The sequence below is a fragment of the Ammospiza caudacuta genome, chromosome 1 (assembly GCF_027887145.1).
Source record: "Ammospiza caudacuta isolate bAmmCau1 chromosome 1, bAmmCau1.pri, whole genome shotgun sequence".
NCBI classification, from domain to species: Eukaryota; Metazoa; Chordata; class Aves; order Passeriformes; family Passerellidae; genus Ammospiza; species Ammospiza caudacuta.
In genome coordinates this window covers 145,894,558-145,911,650 of record NC_080593.1, presented here as the reverse complement: position 1 = coordinate 145,911,650, position 17,093 = coordinate 145,894,558, and the positions used below count along the sequence as shown (strand labels likewise).

General features: G+C 38.3%; 1 protein-coding gene across 1 annotated transcript in view; it reads left to right on the top strand.

Moving 5' to 3' along the window:
• ADCY8 (adenylate cyclase 8) overlaps window positions 1-16,356 on the top strand; it is a 115,509-nt gene extending 99,153 nt beyond the window's left edge. Inside the window, 5 exon segments of the mRNA XM_058805544.1 lie at window positions 2,559-2,717; window positions 6,399-6,545; window positions 12,033-12,125; window positions 14,288-14,402; window positions 15,859-16,356. Coding sequence (XP_058661527.1) covers window positions 2,559-2,717; window positions 6,399-6,545; window positions 12,033-12,125; window positions 14,288-14,402; window positions 15,859-16,346 — 1,002 coding nt within the window. The 3' untranslated portion in view covers window positions 16,347-16,356.
• The last annotated feature ends 737 nt before the right edge of the window (window positions 16,357-17,093 follow it).

Here is a 17,093-nt window from a genome sequence, read left to right as displayed (position 1 = left end):
TAATATTTATGGATGATCAGTTTTTGAATAATTAACTTTTTATTATCCATTGTGATTTAAAATTAATGCCATATTTAGAACCCAAAATTTAAAATTAAATTTGAGAAAAAGGTGTGGTATACCATCTTATTATATTTAATTTAATTGTATCTGACAATTGTCTGCAGAGTGGTTGGGTTGAGCAGCATGCTGAGGACATAATGTTAGGCTTTCTGTGTTATACATCTCTTTTTTCTTGACCAGCTATTGAAATTAGAGGTGCTTCTTAAAGGTACATATCAGGGCAGGAAAACATGGACACTTTGGTGTTTAAATCTAGGAATATTTCTTCAGAAAATCAAGCCACAAAAATTAAACTCAACCCTACAATTCTTCTTTTAGTTTTAGCAAATGCAAGAACTTAGCAAAACATCTTCTTAATATTTTCTATTTTCAAATCTCATATATATCACTCCTTTTTTTCTGAGCTGATAATGCCATCTTGGTAGTTCACTGATGATGAAAGAAAAAATATTTCATGTTTAAATGTGATCACAAATAACCAGAACGATGTTATCTAAAATGTAAAGATTAGCTGCTGTTATTCTGAGCTAGGCTTAGAGATGTGACATTTCCCTGTGGAGCAGCATTAAAAAATCAGCTCTGAAAAACTACCACACTTTTTTGCCAAGCTCTTAGTGTAGTAGCATTAAATATCTAGAAGCATCAAAGAACCCAAAATCCAGCAGCAGCTCCTGTTTGAAGTCAATCTTTGAAATACCTTTAGAACTCTTTGAAAACTTATAGATAATTTTTTCTTCTCAGTTAGTTGGTAGAGATAAAAGTCAGTTATCTGGTATGGGCTCTGTCTTCTAACATAAAAGAAAGACAAAGGAAACTGAAAAAGGTTGAAAAATATATTTGAAATACTCTTTCCTGACAGTCTTTTTTTGTTGCCATTAATTCAGGAGATTAATGGTCACAAGACAGAAGACCAACATATCAGTAGAAAAAAGTTTGTTTATAAAGCTGGCTACAGCACCCAGTGGGCAAGTAAATCACTGCCAAGTTGCATACAGGCTTTGGAAGTTTCTATCAAGCCACAGTCACTTTTAGCTTTTAGGAAGGAAAGCTCCCTAGAGTACAGCCAACAAATAAGGTCCCTTGCAAAGTGCTTGGCTTTTTTTCTACTGAAGAGTTTGCCATTCATGACTGCTGCTGACTAAAACTGTGACCAAGATGAGTCACCAAACAATGCCTGAGCCCCCTCTTAGTCATTCCCACCCACTGCAGGCTGCTCCTTTATTTTAGTTTGGTATATGAATTATATTTCAAAAAATTCCTCTATCCCAGCACCTTCTGATGTCTTTCAAAATTGTAAAATTCATCTATATGCTGGCACAATACCAGCAAATAGATGGGTCTTCTTTGCTGGGTGTTATTATCTCTGGTTGGAGCATCTCAGACCTCACAAATAAATGTTCTCTTTCAGTTTACTAACAATATATATATATATATATATATATATATATATATTTCCATCATTTTCAGTAATGCTGTAGCTTAATAAGTCACCCCTTGTGCAAGCTACAGCATCAGCTGCCTTGAAATCTGCTTAGAACTGCTTCAGTGTGTTGCACACAAAATCTCTGGCAGTGTTGGGTTGTCCATGTGCTGACACACGTGTGCCTCTCAGGCAAGTGACACAAGGCTTCAACATGTTCCCTGCCTCAGCTAGCAGACAGCTGCCATTCATACTTAAATGAATAAGAATTTTTATATATATATCTATATCAACAATGCAAACATATGCATGCATGTATAAGCTCTGCTGTGCACAGATTTTGTTCTGCACACACACCACACTGGAAATTATTTCACTTCAGTTTTTAGCTGTGGGTATCAGGCAGTGAGACTTTGCATGGATAAATTGTGATTGTAGACTCTGATCCCACACTACAGGCACAGAGTATTGGAGGGGATGGCAAATAGCATATTTTCTGTTATTTTTAAAAATATTAAAGTTGCAAATAACTACATGTCCCAACAGTATAGCTATATCGTTTTTGTGCCACAGATTTAGACATTCTCTTTGGGTTCACTTTGGGCTGTTATACAGAGTTTTGATTAAAGATGTTCATTCTTGAGAAGGACATCCTTGCCAAGAGTTTAGAGTTAGCCTTTTGCTAATTTTCTGATTTAAATTGAAAACACTTATGAAAAGGGGAATATATTTATTTCATATCAATACCTGCCAACACCTTATCTCCTGTCAGACTCTGTTATCTAAATAATAAAGATATGCTTAAAAGGAAAATAATTGGGTGACACTTTACATCCACTGACCATAGCAGTAATATGCCAAATATTATTTTGCTCAAGGTTACTCTGAGAGTCTCACTGCACATAAGGCAAAGAAATAATCTCTTTTTCTGGCAAGAAAATCAAATTGTTTCAGAGACCTCCAGCAGCACTGAAGGTGGTTGCATGGCAGGAGCGGCCTGCCAGGATGGCAATACAATCTCTGCTCTTATCTTGTCAGGTTTTATTTTTGCCTCTTTTTCTTTCTGGAACTACAGCTTGAATACACAGCAAGGCTGGATTTTCTGTGGCGTGTTCAAGCAAAAGAAGAAATCAATGAAATGAAGGAGCTGAGGGAGCACAATGAGAACATGCTAAGGAATATTTTACCCAGTCACGTTGCCCGTCACTTCCTGGAGAAGGATCGGGACAATGAAGTACGTGTCAATTTTCTGATATTTTTGTTTAATTAGTAAAAGAAAAGTAGGTCTGGTAGGAAATTGCTGAAACTTATTTCTCTATAGGATTCATTGCACAAACACTGCCAATCTTTGGTGTCTGATCAACACTGAAAAATAATCATGTTTTGAAGTAAAGATTCTAGGACCACACCTGGAGTGATGTTCCCATGTTCTGAATCCATCAGTAAAAAACATATGGGCCACACATAGAGAAATTCTAGCAATAATTCACCAAGATGGTTATGGGACTGGGGGACATAACACATGAGGAGAGGCTGAGACAGCTGAGATCATGCAATTTTAAGAAGAAAAGACTCAAAGAACATCTGATTGTTGTCTTCAAGTAGCTAATGAGTGTTTATAAAGAAGACATTATTAGGGGCCTGGAACATCTCTCTTATGAGGAGAGACTTGGGAAAGAAGATGAGAAGGGATCTCATTATTGCATTTGAATGTCTCCAAGGCAGGTACCAAGAGGATGGTGCCAGGCTCTTTTCAGTGGTGCCCAGGGACAGGACAAGGATCAATGGCATTAAATTAAAACACAAGATGTTCCACCTCAACATGAGGAAGAATTGCTTTACATAGAGGGTGGCAGGCCCCTGGAAGAGGTTGCTCACAGAGGTCACAGAGTCACCCTCTCTGGAGACATTCCAAACCCACCTGGATGCATTCCTGTGTAACCTGCTCTAGGTGACCCTGCCTGGGCAGGGGGGTTGGTCTGGATGACCTCCATAGGTCCCTTCCAGCCCCAGAAATTCTGTGATTCTGTGGTTTTTTCAGTCTGTGAAGGCAGAGCAGGGCTCAACCCTTAAATCAAAAGGGCTGTGAACCCTTAGTACTGCTTTGAAAGCAAACTGTATTAAATGAGATTCAGAAGTCTGTTCCAATCTATGAGTCTATGAAAATCTAGTATTTGAGTCTGTGAAAATCTACTATTCATAGAAAAGATAGGTGAGTTTAACAGAATGTCTGTGTAAGTTTATGATAGCCCAGTGTTGCAGAAGTATTATTAGAGCCCTGACAGTGACTATGGAAGGAGCAAGCTGCAAGAGACCTGAGGCTCTCATATCTGCAGACACAAGAGAATATTTTTGCCATTTTATATTGCCCCTGAATTGCCCGTATGTGGCAGATAACAAAACTCCCATTTCAGCAACACATTTTGTGGCTATGTTCCTAAAAAGTGTTTGCAGTACACAAAGAAAAGCATGATAATGGAGTCTCTGAATATTCCTAACATGAAGTTTGAAGATGGATAAAAGAAATCCCAGAATTTGTTTCTGAAAGCAGCAGTAAGTAATTTACTCCTCATTTGAAACAAAGTAAATGCATATTATAATATTACATATATATTAGGGTACTATATGATGAAACTGGATTTTTTCATGCAATGTTTGAATTATCTTTTTTATTGGGAAAGAATGTTGCAAGATTCACCTTGCCAGCACTGACATATCTACTGATCATGCAGCAAAAAGGAATTAAGGCTACCATTTTCTGTTGTACATTTTGGAAATGGATGTAGGCAGCCTAATTAGACTGCACAATGAGGAATCATTGTGTTCTGATTTCAAGTATCACCTAGGGAAGAATGACACAGTGAGAAGCTACAAGAAAAAGCACTTTAGAAATCACTCTTGAGAAATTTTAAACTCTGTGGGTATGAAAGTGCCATAGAAACCCTGCTATGCACATGAGAAAATGTGAGTGTGAAAGCAACCAGGTTCAAATGTTTCATTGCAAATGGAGCAGACCTCGATACCAGCCAGCAGTGTGTTCTGGCATATCTGCATTATGGATTTTCAGGGAATAAATTTCCCATCTTACACTTTCATTCACATACAGTCACATGCATAATAATCTTCAGAAGCAAGCAGATGCCCCATGGATCACTGCTGATGCTTCAATAATTTGCCACTGAATTAAATTCCACCACCCCTGCTTTTTGTAAGGCAATTTCCAGAGTAACTATACTTGAGGATGATTAATGCATGAGCTGGCAGACAGAAAAATCTACCAGATTTCAGTGCAATCAATCCTGCAGTTCATGTCTGGCCATTAAGTTAATTTCTCTGCTCTCAAAAAAAAATGAATTCCCAAATATGTACTGTAGTGATTTCTTATGGATGTTTTATTTCTGTCCTTATGCTTCTTACCAAAAATAGAAAAATGGAACAACTGAAGGCTCAAGCAGTTGTTTTCTATCTTCATGATCCAAGGCATGAGTATGGCTGAGTGTATTCATGCTTCTCCTAGCACACATTGTCAGATCTTTCATAAGCATCCACAAATTAATGTGTGTATTATCTCTTCCTATATCCATAAAAGGGAATAAGAGTGTTCTTAGAATATGGCTCCCACAACCCTGAAGATGGTCTTCAGTGAAAGAAAGGGTAAGGGCAGGAAGGGAGTCAATCATCTTTTCCCAATCAAAGCTTTGCCGTGGCTTTGGAAACGAGAAGAATTTCCCCACTTTTACTCTAAGACACATTGCCAAGGAGCCTGGATAAACAGAAGCATTAGCAGCACATCAAAGGGCAGAGCAGAGGTTCAGGATGCTTTTCTAGGGAGAAGCAGAATGAAGAAAGAAGAACCTGAATTGTTCATGTCAAGTGTATGGCAATCAGCAGTAAATCTTTTTTATCATGAAACCAAAGTATCAACATTTCTTAATGTTCTTCTTAACAAGAACTTTGAGAAAAAAGTACCTCAGGTTATAACATAAGAAATGTTCATAAACAGAAATGGAAGTGTCCACCATTACCTAAAACTACAGAAGTTGAAGCCAGGAAAAAAAGTCAAAGGAGAATACATATGATGGTGGTATATTAGCTGCACGAAAAGCATACCAGGAGTTGTGGTAGAAATCCCTGGAATCTTTAAAGTTGAAATTAGTTTTCTTTCTAAAAATTAGCTTTAGTTCAGACAAGAGCTGTCTACATTTTCATATATGTAATGACACAAGCCCCTTCATAAATAAATCTGTCATTCAGTACCAGAGTGAATTATATGAATAATGTAAGTGGAAGCTTATTCCAAGGCATAATTTATCCATATAGCCTTCTGTGACTGATCTCTTATAAGCTGCTTTCTGTCCTCCCCAGTAACTCTATTACCACTCTAACTTCTGTTTCTCCCTCCTTTTGAACCCTAAGAGCAGGAACATCTCCCAGAGCTAGGCAACCAAAGAGCTCCACAGCCACCTTAGGAGAACCAGAGTTTACCAGAGTAAGGTTTTTCTGAAAACTTGTGAATAAACAAAATTGTAAAGAGCTGCAGTAGTGTGAAGTACAAATTATCCACCAGAAAATGTGATAACTGGTATTTGTACTTGACAATGAATCTTTCATGCATTCAAGTGATTCCTCATGTAAATCAAAAGCAAAATTTGTATTTCATTTTTGCTGGTGTAGCTCCTTGACCTGAGAAGCAGAAAGAGCAGGCATTCAAAGAAAGGGAAAACCCTGCATATAATCTGCAATAAAAAAATTAAAAGCTGTCAGCCTGTTGAACGTGGCTAACCCTTAAAATACTCATGTCAACATCAGATGTTAAGGAATTATGCACAGAAAAATTAAGGAAGCTATTTTAATTGCTGCCAATTACATTTTCTCCATTATGTTAACACTTCATTTTTCCTCATTGTTTTTTCAGGAATTATACTCTCAGTCCTATGATGCTGTTGGTGTGATGTTTGCTTCTATACCTGGATTTGCTGACTTTTATTCCCAGACTGAGATGAATAACCAAGGAGTAGAATGTCTGCGCTTACTGAATGAAATCATTGCAGACTTTGATGAGGTAATGCCAGCTACTAGAGGAAACCTGATAGTGTTTAAACTATGAGTTTTAAATGGCAAATATGTCATCCTAAATGATCAGATTTGGTAATTATTTTGCTTCTCTGATTTTTTTGCTCATATTGCAATTGTCTGCTTTGCTTTTTTTGCCCTTCATCCTGCCAACCTTGTTCTGAATGATCTAGAGAGATAGAGACTGAAAGCAATACTCAAGTATAAATATCCATAAAAGCACAAATCTGCACCAGAGTATCTGAAAGTAGAAAATACTTCAGTTCTGTAGAAGAAAGAAGTATAAACATATCTGCAACTGTTCTGAAAAATAGTGGTCTAAATACAAACAGGTAAAGGTGCTGCTTTAAAGGTGTTGGTTGAATGGATTCAATGGATATTAAAGGGTAAAACAGTGTCCAGTTAAATGTGAAGCACAGAGCTCAGAAGCAAATATTAGGTAGAGAATGGAAGATCGTTGTGACATATTAACTGAGAAGACTTATCTGGTTAGGATTTTTATAGAGAGATAAATGACATTCAGCTGCTTGTTTCACTGAAGAATTCAGCAGTGAAATGATTTCTTTTTTAATAGAAATGACACAGAAACGAAAAATAATATATTTATGTTTTCTGTGCAGATAATTTCAGAAAAGGAGCCGAGGAGGGGACAAGATAAAAAGGAGGAGATAAGTCAAATCCCCAGTGTAGCAATTGCTAGGTGAAAGCAAGGAAAACCTGGTAACTGAAGAGGAAGTCAGGATAAATTTGTATACTCTGCAAAGTAGTTTGTAAGGAAGTTTAGACAGGTGGTATCATGTCCTGCAATGAGCTCAAGAGCAATTAAAAAAGGAGACAAAGAATAGGCCAATGAAGAGCTTTAAAAACATTTCAAAACCAGGAAGGATGAAAAAATTCTGCCACAATTACCTAGCAGAGAGAATTTTAACCTCTATACTGCTGGCAGTTTTCAGGAGTGTGTTGCCCTCCTGAGATCCCTGAGTGGTAAAAATAGAATTGGAACCACCTCTACCTAGCAACAAGATTGGACCTGTGCTCCAGACTGCAATGGTCCAGAAAGAAAAGGGAAGGAGGAAATATGGTATCATTGGTCTGTGGCTTCCATCCTGGGCACCTGCATAGGGAATGAGTGGTTGCTCATAAAGATTGTACTAAGGCTAATTTTACTGACACTGAAAATGAGAGTTTATCCATATAATTGGTGAGATACTAAAACTATGAGTGGGAAATAGAATAATTCACCCGGAACACTTCCCTGTGCGTTTGAACTGAGAACAAAATCTCTCCCTCACAAGAAGAACTCTGTCACCTGCTAAGCTCCTGCACTGCATTCCCCGTGGATATAAATTCCTGCTCCTTACCTCCAGGATCTAGCACAGCTGTCAGCATGCTTCTTGATTAATAGTTTTGTTTTTATTTCCAGATCTGATTAAAATGATTACCACTCAAATTAATTCATAGCAATAGTCTTCACATTAAGATATTTTGTCATGCACATTCACGTAATCTTCACAACAAAATTCCTTTGCTGCTGTGGCAATTACTGAAGACAAGGTTTTAATCAAAACCCTAACACAATATTACTTTCAGGCCCCTAACACCTGCTCTGTAATTAATAAAGGACCTAATTAGAGACTGCATTATGTCCCAGACATGTTTAGTTGAAGAATAGATATGTTCTTGGTACAGGTAGCAAATGAAATTATGGGATCCCCTGCTGACTGCTAACCTACTTGCAGAATGGTGGTGTCATTAGTTTACTCTGTCTAAACAATCTGAAAGGTGATATGCCAGACAGAACCAGTGAAAGGAGTAACCTTACCCATGGAAATGGAAACACAAATCATTCCAGGTGCAATGTTACAGGGCTAGCAAGGTTTCCATGTAACTGTTGACTGACACTCTACAATGTCACAATTCCTCCTTTTTTCCCTGTGCTCCTTGCCAAGATTGCCTGCTTTCCAATACAGCCCTGGGAGGAAAATGCAGATGTGCAGCTTGAGAGCAGAACAGCTCCGATATCCTTGGGGAAACTCTGCAGAGACACCCTGATGTAGAAATCTTAGCAAGGAGTGTAAGAAATGTGCACCTGATGCCTTTTGATACATCCCAGGTGATTTGGGGCACCCACAGGGGGTTGTCAGCTCCCACCCTGCATTGCCAGAAAACTCATGTTCTGGAGCAGGGCACTGGAGGTGTTCAAGGCAAGAGTACTCTAGATCACCCTGAACATATGTGTTTAGACAACTGAATTGAGTTACTAAGGTCAGATCACATTCTACACTGTGAATTGCCCCTTTTCCTTACAGAGATAAAATATTAGAGATGAAATGTCTACAGGGCTAAAATGATGCTTATGAATTAAAGCCATGGTGGAAATACAAATTTATCTGCTTTGGAAAATGTGATAGATACATGAGAAAGAAATCTGGGACATCTTTTTACAGGGTTTTCCTTATTAGTGCAACACAGCAAGGTTACAGTCTGGATCTTTTACTTTGATTTCCACATAATAGATCTGTGTTAGGAAGACAAAGCCAGTAACAAAAAAATATTAAATAAATAGTGAATATTGGAACAGAACCTGTCACTGACAACTGCAGGGGGTAGGTACCCACAGACGAGTCAGATTGTGACTAGGTCTTTCTTAGGGAGTGGGAGAATGTGGTCCAGAAGTGAGTTTTGTAGAATAGGTGGTTGACTATTGTCAAAATACAGCTTTCACTCAGTTTTCTTTTTCCCTCATGGTTCACAAATTTTTTTACTTCCAAATTTTCCAGTCTTCCTGCCAGCTGAGGCAGAACAGGAGGTGCTAATTTCTGGACTGGCAAAAAGAAACAAATATGAACATTGAAAACCTACCTTTTCTAATTACTTGCTTTTTATATGACTGTAGTTCTAAGACACATACAGGGCTAAAAGCCCTTGCTTAGAGATGTTACACCAGAAAATTAATATTATAACATTTCTGCAGATATTATGAGGCTTGAAGGAATTTTTTTAATGTAATATTGTTTCTAGGCTATTTAATCTGTCATTTATTTATGTTAATATTACAGTTGGGCTTTGTGTTTTCAGAAGAGCTTTCTTGTTCACAGATTCTTTTCTCTTGCATTTTATTTATCCTGCAGTGATTTACATAGTGTATATCACAACAGATATTATGTTGACGCAAGCAGAGGTTTTACCAGAACACTGGATACTGCTTTCAGATTCTTTGATTACTTTGCAGTTGGGTGCTATGTCCTGCAATATTCTTTTTTTTGTAGAATTTTGTGATCCCAGGGTCTGATCTCCACACAACCTTGGCTGTACATGAATTGCAGCATCAAGCCATGAGTTTCTTTTTAGATACAAACCACATTCTAGTGTTTAAAAATGTGTCCCTGGACTACAATGTTAAATTAGCAGCCTATTTAAAATGTTTTTACAAATGACAGCTGATTTAGGACTGGGTTGGAATATCTTTCCCTAATATCAAAATCCATCATCCTGTCATACCATGAAGAAAGTAATTAGTAAATAGTCCATATTTGAAGAAGGAAAGAATCTATTGAATAGATCTTATAAAGCAGGGGGAAAAAAGAAGCAAACAGATTTGGAAACAATAATGAATGAGAAAAAAAAACATAACTTGGGATAATTTTTTCTGAATTGCATCACAGCCAATGTTTTTTCTTTCCTAAAAAGGGTAATTTTAGATATTTATTATACATTTTAAATTAGTGAGCTATTTGCTGTTGCTTCCAGCAACCATCTGGAAATGAAAATATGGACTGTTTTGAAGCAAGACCATTTTCTCCCCTTGCTCAAACACATGGTGCTCTCAGACTGCTCACAGAGGCAGAGCTACAAGAAACAATATTTTTTCTTCAAGAAAGCAGTTGGAGGAGCTGCCCTTGTGAGAGGGAAAGGTACACAATGGGCTGTTCTAGCAGTTTGATGAAAAATGAGAAGCAGGTCAAGTCTTTGGACTTTCCTGGCTTGGACAGGGGCCATTAAGCATATGGCTTTGTATTCCCTCCGTGGAAGGCTGTGCAGCCTCCCTGGGAGACAGATGGTGCCGTATCTGCACACCAACAGCAAAGCTCCCGAGGCCCCAGAGCTCTGGCTGGGGTTACTTCAGAGGCAGGGGATATTTCATGTTCTGCCTTTGTTGTGTTTCTCCCTTTGAATGAAATAATGCCTTTAGTGGACAGGAAATTCCAACCCACAAGATGGAAAAAAGAATGTACAGTGTAGAAAAAGAAAGGGGAAAAATATTTTGTTGTATTTTTGCTTGACCACAAAACTACTTTTTTCCATTTAAATGCTAAAACTTGAGCCTTTAGAATTGAAAGTTTGAAATTCCTTTCCTAGGTTAAGTGGTTTTTTTTCCTCCCATGACTTCGTAACCATATTGATCCCTAAGTTTATTAGATACCATACAGTTTATCACAAAGTTTCACAGGGTATTTGGCGTTAACACCAGCAACAAACAGTTCCCTGTGATGAGGTGATTAATGCCCATATCCCATACTCTGTTGTCATTGATAGAATCCACATCCTGAACTCTGCTAAGGTCTTTCAAGGAATATAAAGGTCTGGCTTCTATTTCATGGAAATTCTTAAGTTAAACCATAAATATGGACTTGGAATAGGGACCAAATTTTCACTCCCACTTAATTCAGTACTTTAGTCATTCAGCTATTTTTTTTTTCTCTTCCAGATTCTCATCTGACAAGTTTTTTTTAACACTCATATATAGCAAACCCCAAATACATACAGGGATTTACCATTTCCCATTGGTTCTTGGAATTTTTGTTAGAAGGGGAAAATACATAAATGTATAGATTGAATGATCCAATGGACACACTGGTGTCCAGTCTAACCCTAAGTAGGGGGAAGCAGGAGATGAGGACTTGGTGTCTTACAGGATTTCTTTGGAGGCATCTACCTCCACCCATTGACTGTGTATAGAAGGGTTTGGGTTGGAAGCTCATCTCATTCCAAACCCCCTGCCATGGTCAGGAACACCTTCTACTGAGCCAGGTTGCTCAGGACCTTAACCAGCCTGGTCTTGAATATTGGTCTCATCACCATAATTGTTGCTGTAGCAGCACTTACTTAGCAAACAATTCCTCAAGTAGAGTTTTAGGAATAATTTTAGGTCATCAAGTCTTCTATTCACACATACATGGACAGAGAGTTTGTCTTCACTAATATTCAGTGATCATACCTCAGGAAATGCAGGATTTGGATGCATTTCTCTTAGGCTGGAGTATGCATGTCTTATATTATCCATTGTGGAATTTCCCAAACAGCCCTCAGTGAGTAGATGACGTTCCAGAGTTCCAGATCAGTGTTCCCCAGGACCCCGAATAAATTGTACACCATGACAGACTGGAAAGTGTAAAGATAATTCTCAGATCTTTAGAATTATTTTGTGTTAGGAATTACAGAAATAACAGTATTTTTCTTTTTACATATGTATTAGTTACTAGGTGAAGAGAGATTTCAAGATATTGAAAAAATTAAAACAATTGGCAGCACATACATGGCTGTGTCAGGATTGTCACCTGAAAAACAGGTAAGAGGATAATTTTCTTTAAGAAGCAAAGCTTGTGATTATTCTGACCATTCATATTCAAAAATATGTGTTATCTTTATGTTGTTCATAAAACTTGTTTTGCTGAAATAAAATAGACATTTGGGGCTTCTGGCAGACAGCAGTTGCACTTCTTGATGAATTGAAATGCCATCTTGTTCTTGGAACAAGAACCATATGGATCCTTTCCTCAAATTTAGATTTATAGGAGGAAAAAAGTTTCTTTCAGTCACATCAATGTGAATCTAGATCAGGTCTATCTATATCTTCAGACATACTCTAAAGCCACCTCAGTAACTCAGACAGGAACCTGACTGACAACCTCCAATAATTGATGAAGAGAGAGATCTATTAACTGACAGTGTACTTATGCAAGGGTAAGCATACTCATGATGCATTTGTTCTTTATTTTTGATGCAGCATGTCTACAGACAGCATGATAACTACACATCAAAAAGAAAGCAGGTCATTGGTTCAACTAAAGAACAAGCAAACCAAGCTGAGGGGATAAATAGTCACAGGGGACACATGCACAGTCACAGCCATAAACCTCACATAAGTCAGATGAGAGAAATCAATTCATAATTCCACCCAAGAATTTGCCTGGAAACAAACGAGATAAGGCTCTAAAATACATCCAGTGAGAAGTCATCTGTTGCTGAAATCTGGTTTTTTGGCAACTGGTGCCAGTCCCCAGGAAGAGCAGCACAAAAGGCGTGCAATGCCTCTGGCTGGTCGCAGGCTGGGAATCAGATTTGCCCACATTGATCACAACTTCTGAAAAGCAGCAGCCAGATTATCATGAGCTTTATAAACCAGAAAATTTCCACTGTTTGTTAAGAATACATTATAAAGCTCGTGGACTGTAACTAGCTGAGCATCTCCCACCTACAGAGTAACAAGTGATGCTGACAGCTAGAAATCCATAAAACTGGATATGCATGGGATTTTTGATTGTCAAAATGCTTCTGTGTAGACATGAGCAAAGAAGGATAGAACACCAGGGAGATACTTGGTTATGGTTACACAGCTCCTAATCACTTCCTTTAACTCTGGATGGGGATAAAAATTCAAAGGGAGAAAAGCTTTATTGCCTTTCCAACACTGATTAATTCATCTCTTTTCTTGAACTATAATAGCTTAATGGAATTTCAATGGATGTTTTAAATGTACTTGTCATACGTACATGTCTGCCACCTTGTCAGCACCTAAGAGGTGCAGGCTGCTGAGGGAGGTTGGCATGCTGAGAACAGAGCCAGTTCAGGATAAGGACCAAGCATGGTGTGAACAGAGCAAGGTGATGCCAAGGAGAGGTTCATGTTCAGTATTAAACACACAGGATGATGAAAACTGCAAGGGCTGGACTGCATCACCCAGGGAGAGGCTTACAATCCTTTGTACTATGAACTGGCAATTTGTAGAAGGAATTGCCTTGCTTCAAGAACAGATGAGAAGACATCATACAATCATTCGGCCAAGCCCACAGTCATCTGTTCTGTTGGTGTTCTGGGAAGACTAAAGCCTACTGCTGGTCCCCATCTGTATATTGACTGCTTTGTAGGAATGGAAGGGAAGGAGCAGGGAGTGATTTGCCTGTCCTCAGCAAAGGCAATTAATGAGCTACAGAAGAGCCTTTTCTCTCTCCCTTAAGCAATCCCAGATTGCCTGGCTTGCTCTGTTGTTCCTGTCATCATTACATCTCTGAGAGCACTTGACTTTATGCTTTTCCTGGGTGACAGTTTCAGCAAAGGAGAATTACACACCCTGTACTTCTTTCACTCTACTTCATGCTTATGTGTGTCATCCCTTGTTCTCACTAGATTTTGACCCTTGAGCCTGAACAATCTCAGTCCTCTCTGTACTTTCTTTCTCAGCCTTGGACATGTTTCACATGCTTTGCTAATTCTCATCATTGCCTGATTGTTGACAGAAAGTTACTTTCTCTGGCCCTTTAAGCTGTTCCCTGTCCAGTTATACAAGTATAACACAATGGGAAGCATTACCATTAACAGCAGTGTACCTCTCTTTCATCTACAATGTTGAGGCTAAATTGCAAATGTAAACCCTTGGTACTTATAGGGATGGGTAGCAGCTGGGCAAATGAAAAACTTTACTAACACGTTGCTGTATAACTTTTTCCTCAGCAATGTGAAGACAAATGGGGACATTTGTGTGCTCTGGCTGACTTCTCCATAGCTCTGAATGAGAGCATACAGGAGATCAACAAGCATTCCTTCAACAACTTTGAACTCCGGATTGGTAAGCATGGCTCAAACACCAGAGTTAAAATGAGCTTTTGTCTGCAAGGTTGTGACTCCATTGAGGACAATTTAGAAGAGTCCAAATACTGTATCCTCTGTTTTCAAATTTATTTCATCCCAGGCAAAGTCAGAAATAAGAAATACTCCAGTTGCAGAATATAGGCCCTGATTTGGGGATTGCAGGATTTCAGCATTTCACTGAATTGTGAACAGGGAACATAATTAATTTACTGTCTTTAGTAAGTCTGGTACTAAGAACCCATAGATATAACACAGAAAGTGAACATGACAACCTAGATCCAGCCCCAAGACTGGTACTCACACAGTCTCTAATCTCCCTTCATAATATTCTTCTTCAGTAAAAAAAGTAGTTCCTCCCAAACCCTGGGAGTAGTACTTCTGTTTTGCACAAAAACTGAATTCCACCTCTGACTTGATCAGTGGCAGCAGCTCTAAATTGCTGTGATGGGTAAGCAATTGTTTTTGATGGAACATCCTACATGGGCAGTGGGATGGGACATAAAAAAGAGGCCTGAATATATGGCACATAGCAGGAGTAAATTTGATGACTTCTCACATTGACCTGATCACTGGCCAAAACAAAAAAAATCACCTGGAAGGGACATGTCTTTTATAGATAACCTTACCATAGAAAAACTGAGCAATATTCATCAATCATAACATAGAGGGTCAGAGCATCACTATCTGATCTGCACTTCCTAACAGTTTTGAATGCAAAACTCATAGTTCCCAAAATTTCTCAAGGAACGGGCATTCACATTTAGTAAGTGTGCATCACAGGTAAAGATTTCATAGAGCCCAAATGCAAGAGTATTTGATAATATTTCGATCACCATTTAAAAAAATATTCAAAAAAACCCTAAGAAACTAAAATCCTTTTCCAAAAGATATCTTGCACCCTACTAAAATTATTCTTAAATCACTATTCTAGAAAAAAACCAACAGATATTGCTTGTATTTTTATGCAAAAATGCAGTCTTTCAATAGCTTCAGAGAATGCTTTAACATTTTCACTTCATGGAACATAAGAATGCAATTTCTTGACTGCATAGCACTAACAAGGTCACCCCCAACAAGTGCAGTTCCAGAAGTCTTTCCTATTCTCTGAGGATAAGTTTCCAGGAGCTTTGGGAACAATGTGTGGAATACAGATGACACAAAAGTATTGTAATTTCACTGATAAGGGTGTTCCATAAAATAAACCTGTTGATATCACTTTTCAAGTTTTCTAGCTTTTCCAGATTTTTTGTTTAATTTCTTTAAATATGCACCTCTTTCTTAAGCCTGGAGATAAGCATATCTGAACCAGGCTTCACCTGACTCTTAAGTGCAAATATGAGTTTTAGTCATTATTGTATACAGTTTATCTTCTCTTTTTCCTTTCTTTTTTTTTTTTTTTTTTTTTTTTTATTTATTTTTTTTTTTTTAATTAGGGATTAGCCATGGCTCTGTTGTAGCAGGAGTTATCGGTGCTAAGAAGCCCCAGTACGATATCTGGGGCAAGACAGTGAATTTGGCAAGTCGAATGGACAGCACAGGTGTTAGTGACAGAATTCAAGTGCCTGAAGAAACGTATCTGATCCTGAAGGACCGGGGATTTGCCTTCGACTACCGTGGAGAAATTTATGTCAAAGGTATCAGTGAACAGGAAGGAAAAATCAAAACATATTTTCTTCTAGGAAGAGTTCAACCAAATCCTCTGATCTTACAACCAAGAAAACTGACTGGACAGTACTCATTAGCAGCAGTTGTATTAGGACTTGTACAGTCTCTTAACAGGCAAAAACAGAAACAAATTCTTAATGAGAACAATAACTCTGGAATCATAAAAGGACATTACAACCGGAGGACTTTGCTCACTCCTGGTGGATCTGAGGCAGCAGCCCAAGCAGAGGGGGCTGACAAAACTGAATTGCCATAATCAGCATTGTTTGTGGGGTTGTTTTTGTATTTCTTTTATATATAAAAATAAATATACAAATAAAAAGGGTTTAATTTTTTTTAGAAGGAGTGTGATGTTTGTTTTTTTTACTGGTGTGATATTTTGATGAGATTCAAATTCCTATATTTTAACAAATGGTGCCAGCATCTCTCCCCAACCAGCTGTGGTTAACCTCTGAACATCCAGACATAGAAGTGCAGGCCACCACTCAGCTGTATCATCTACCTGCAGAAAGGGGCAAAAAATAAACCCCTGACTGGAGGGATTTAGAACATGAATTGGGCAGAGAGTTAATGATGGCAAAAGGAGGAAATATTGTCCACATTTTTCAGATGAAAGCAAAACAAAAGTGAGTAGGCTCTTCTCACCTTTAATTGCCTTCAAGTAGATTTATACAATCTAAGGTCGTTGCCTTGTCCCCATAACTACAGGAAAAATATGACAATACAGCCAAAGGATTTCAAGGTGTGTCATCTGCCCATGTATGAGGGTCTGGAAGACAGAAGGGATGAATCTTGTCCTAAACTCAGTGATTCCATTGACTTCACTCTTAAAATGGACTAGGGTGTCCTTCTCACATTTGGGTGACTGCACTGTAGATAAATTCTTATCTTAGTGTCCCCCTGACCTCTTGCACCCAAGGCAGGAGCTCAAGGCTCTCTTGTGGGCACTGTCACGTCCATCAGTCCTGTTTGGAGGGCTCAAACACACTGTAATGTGGCACAC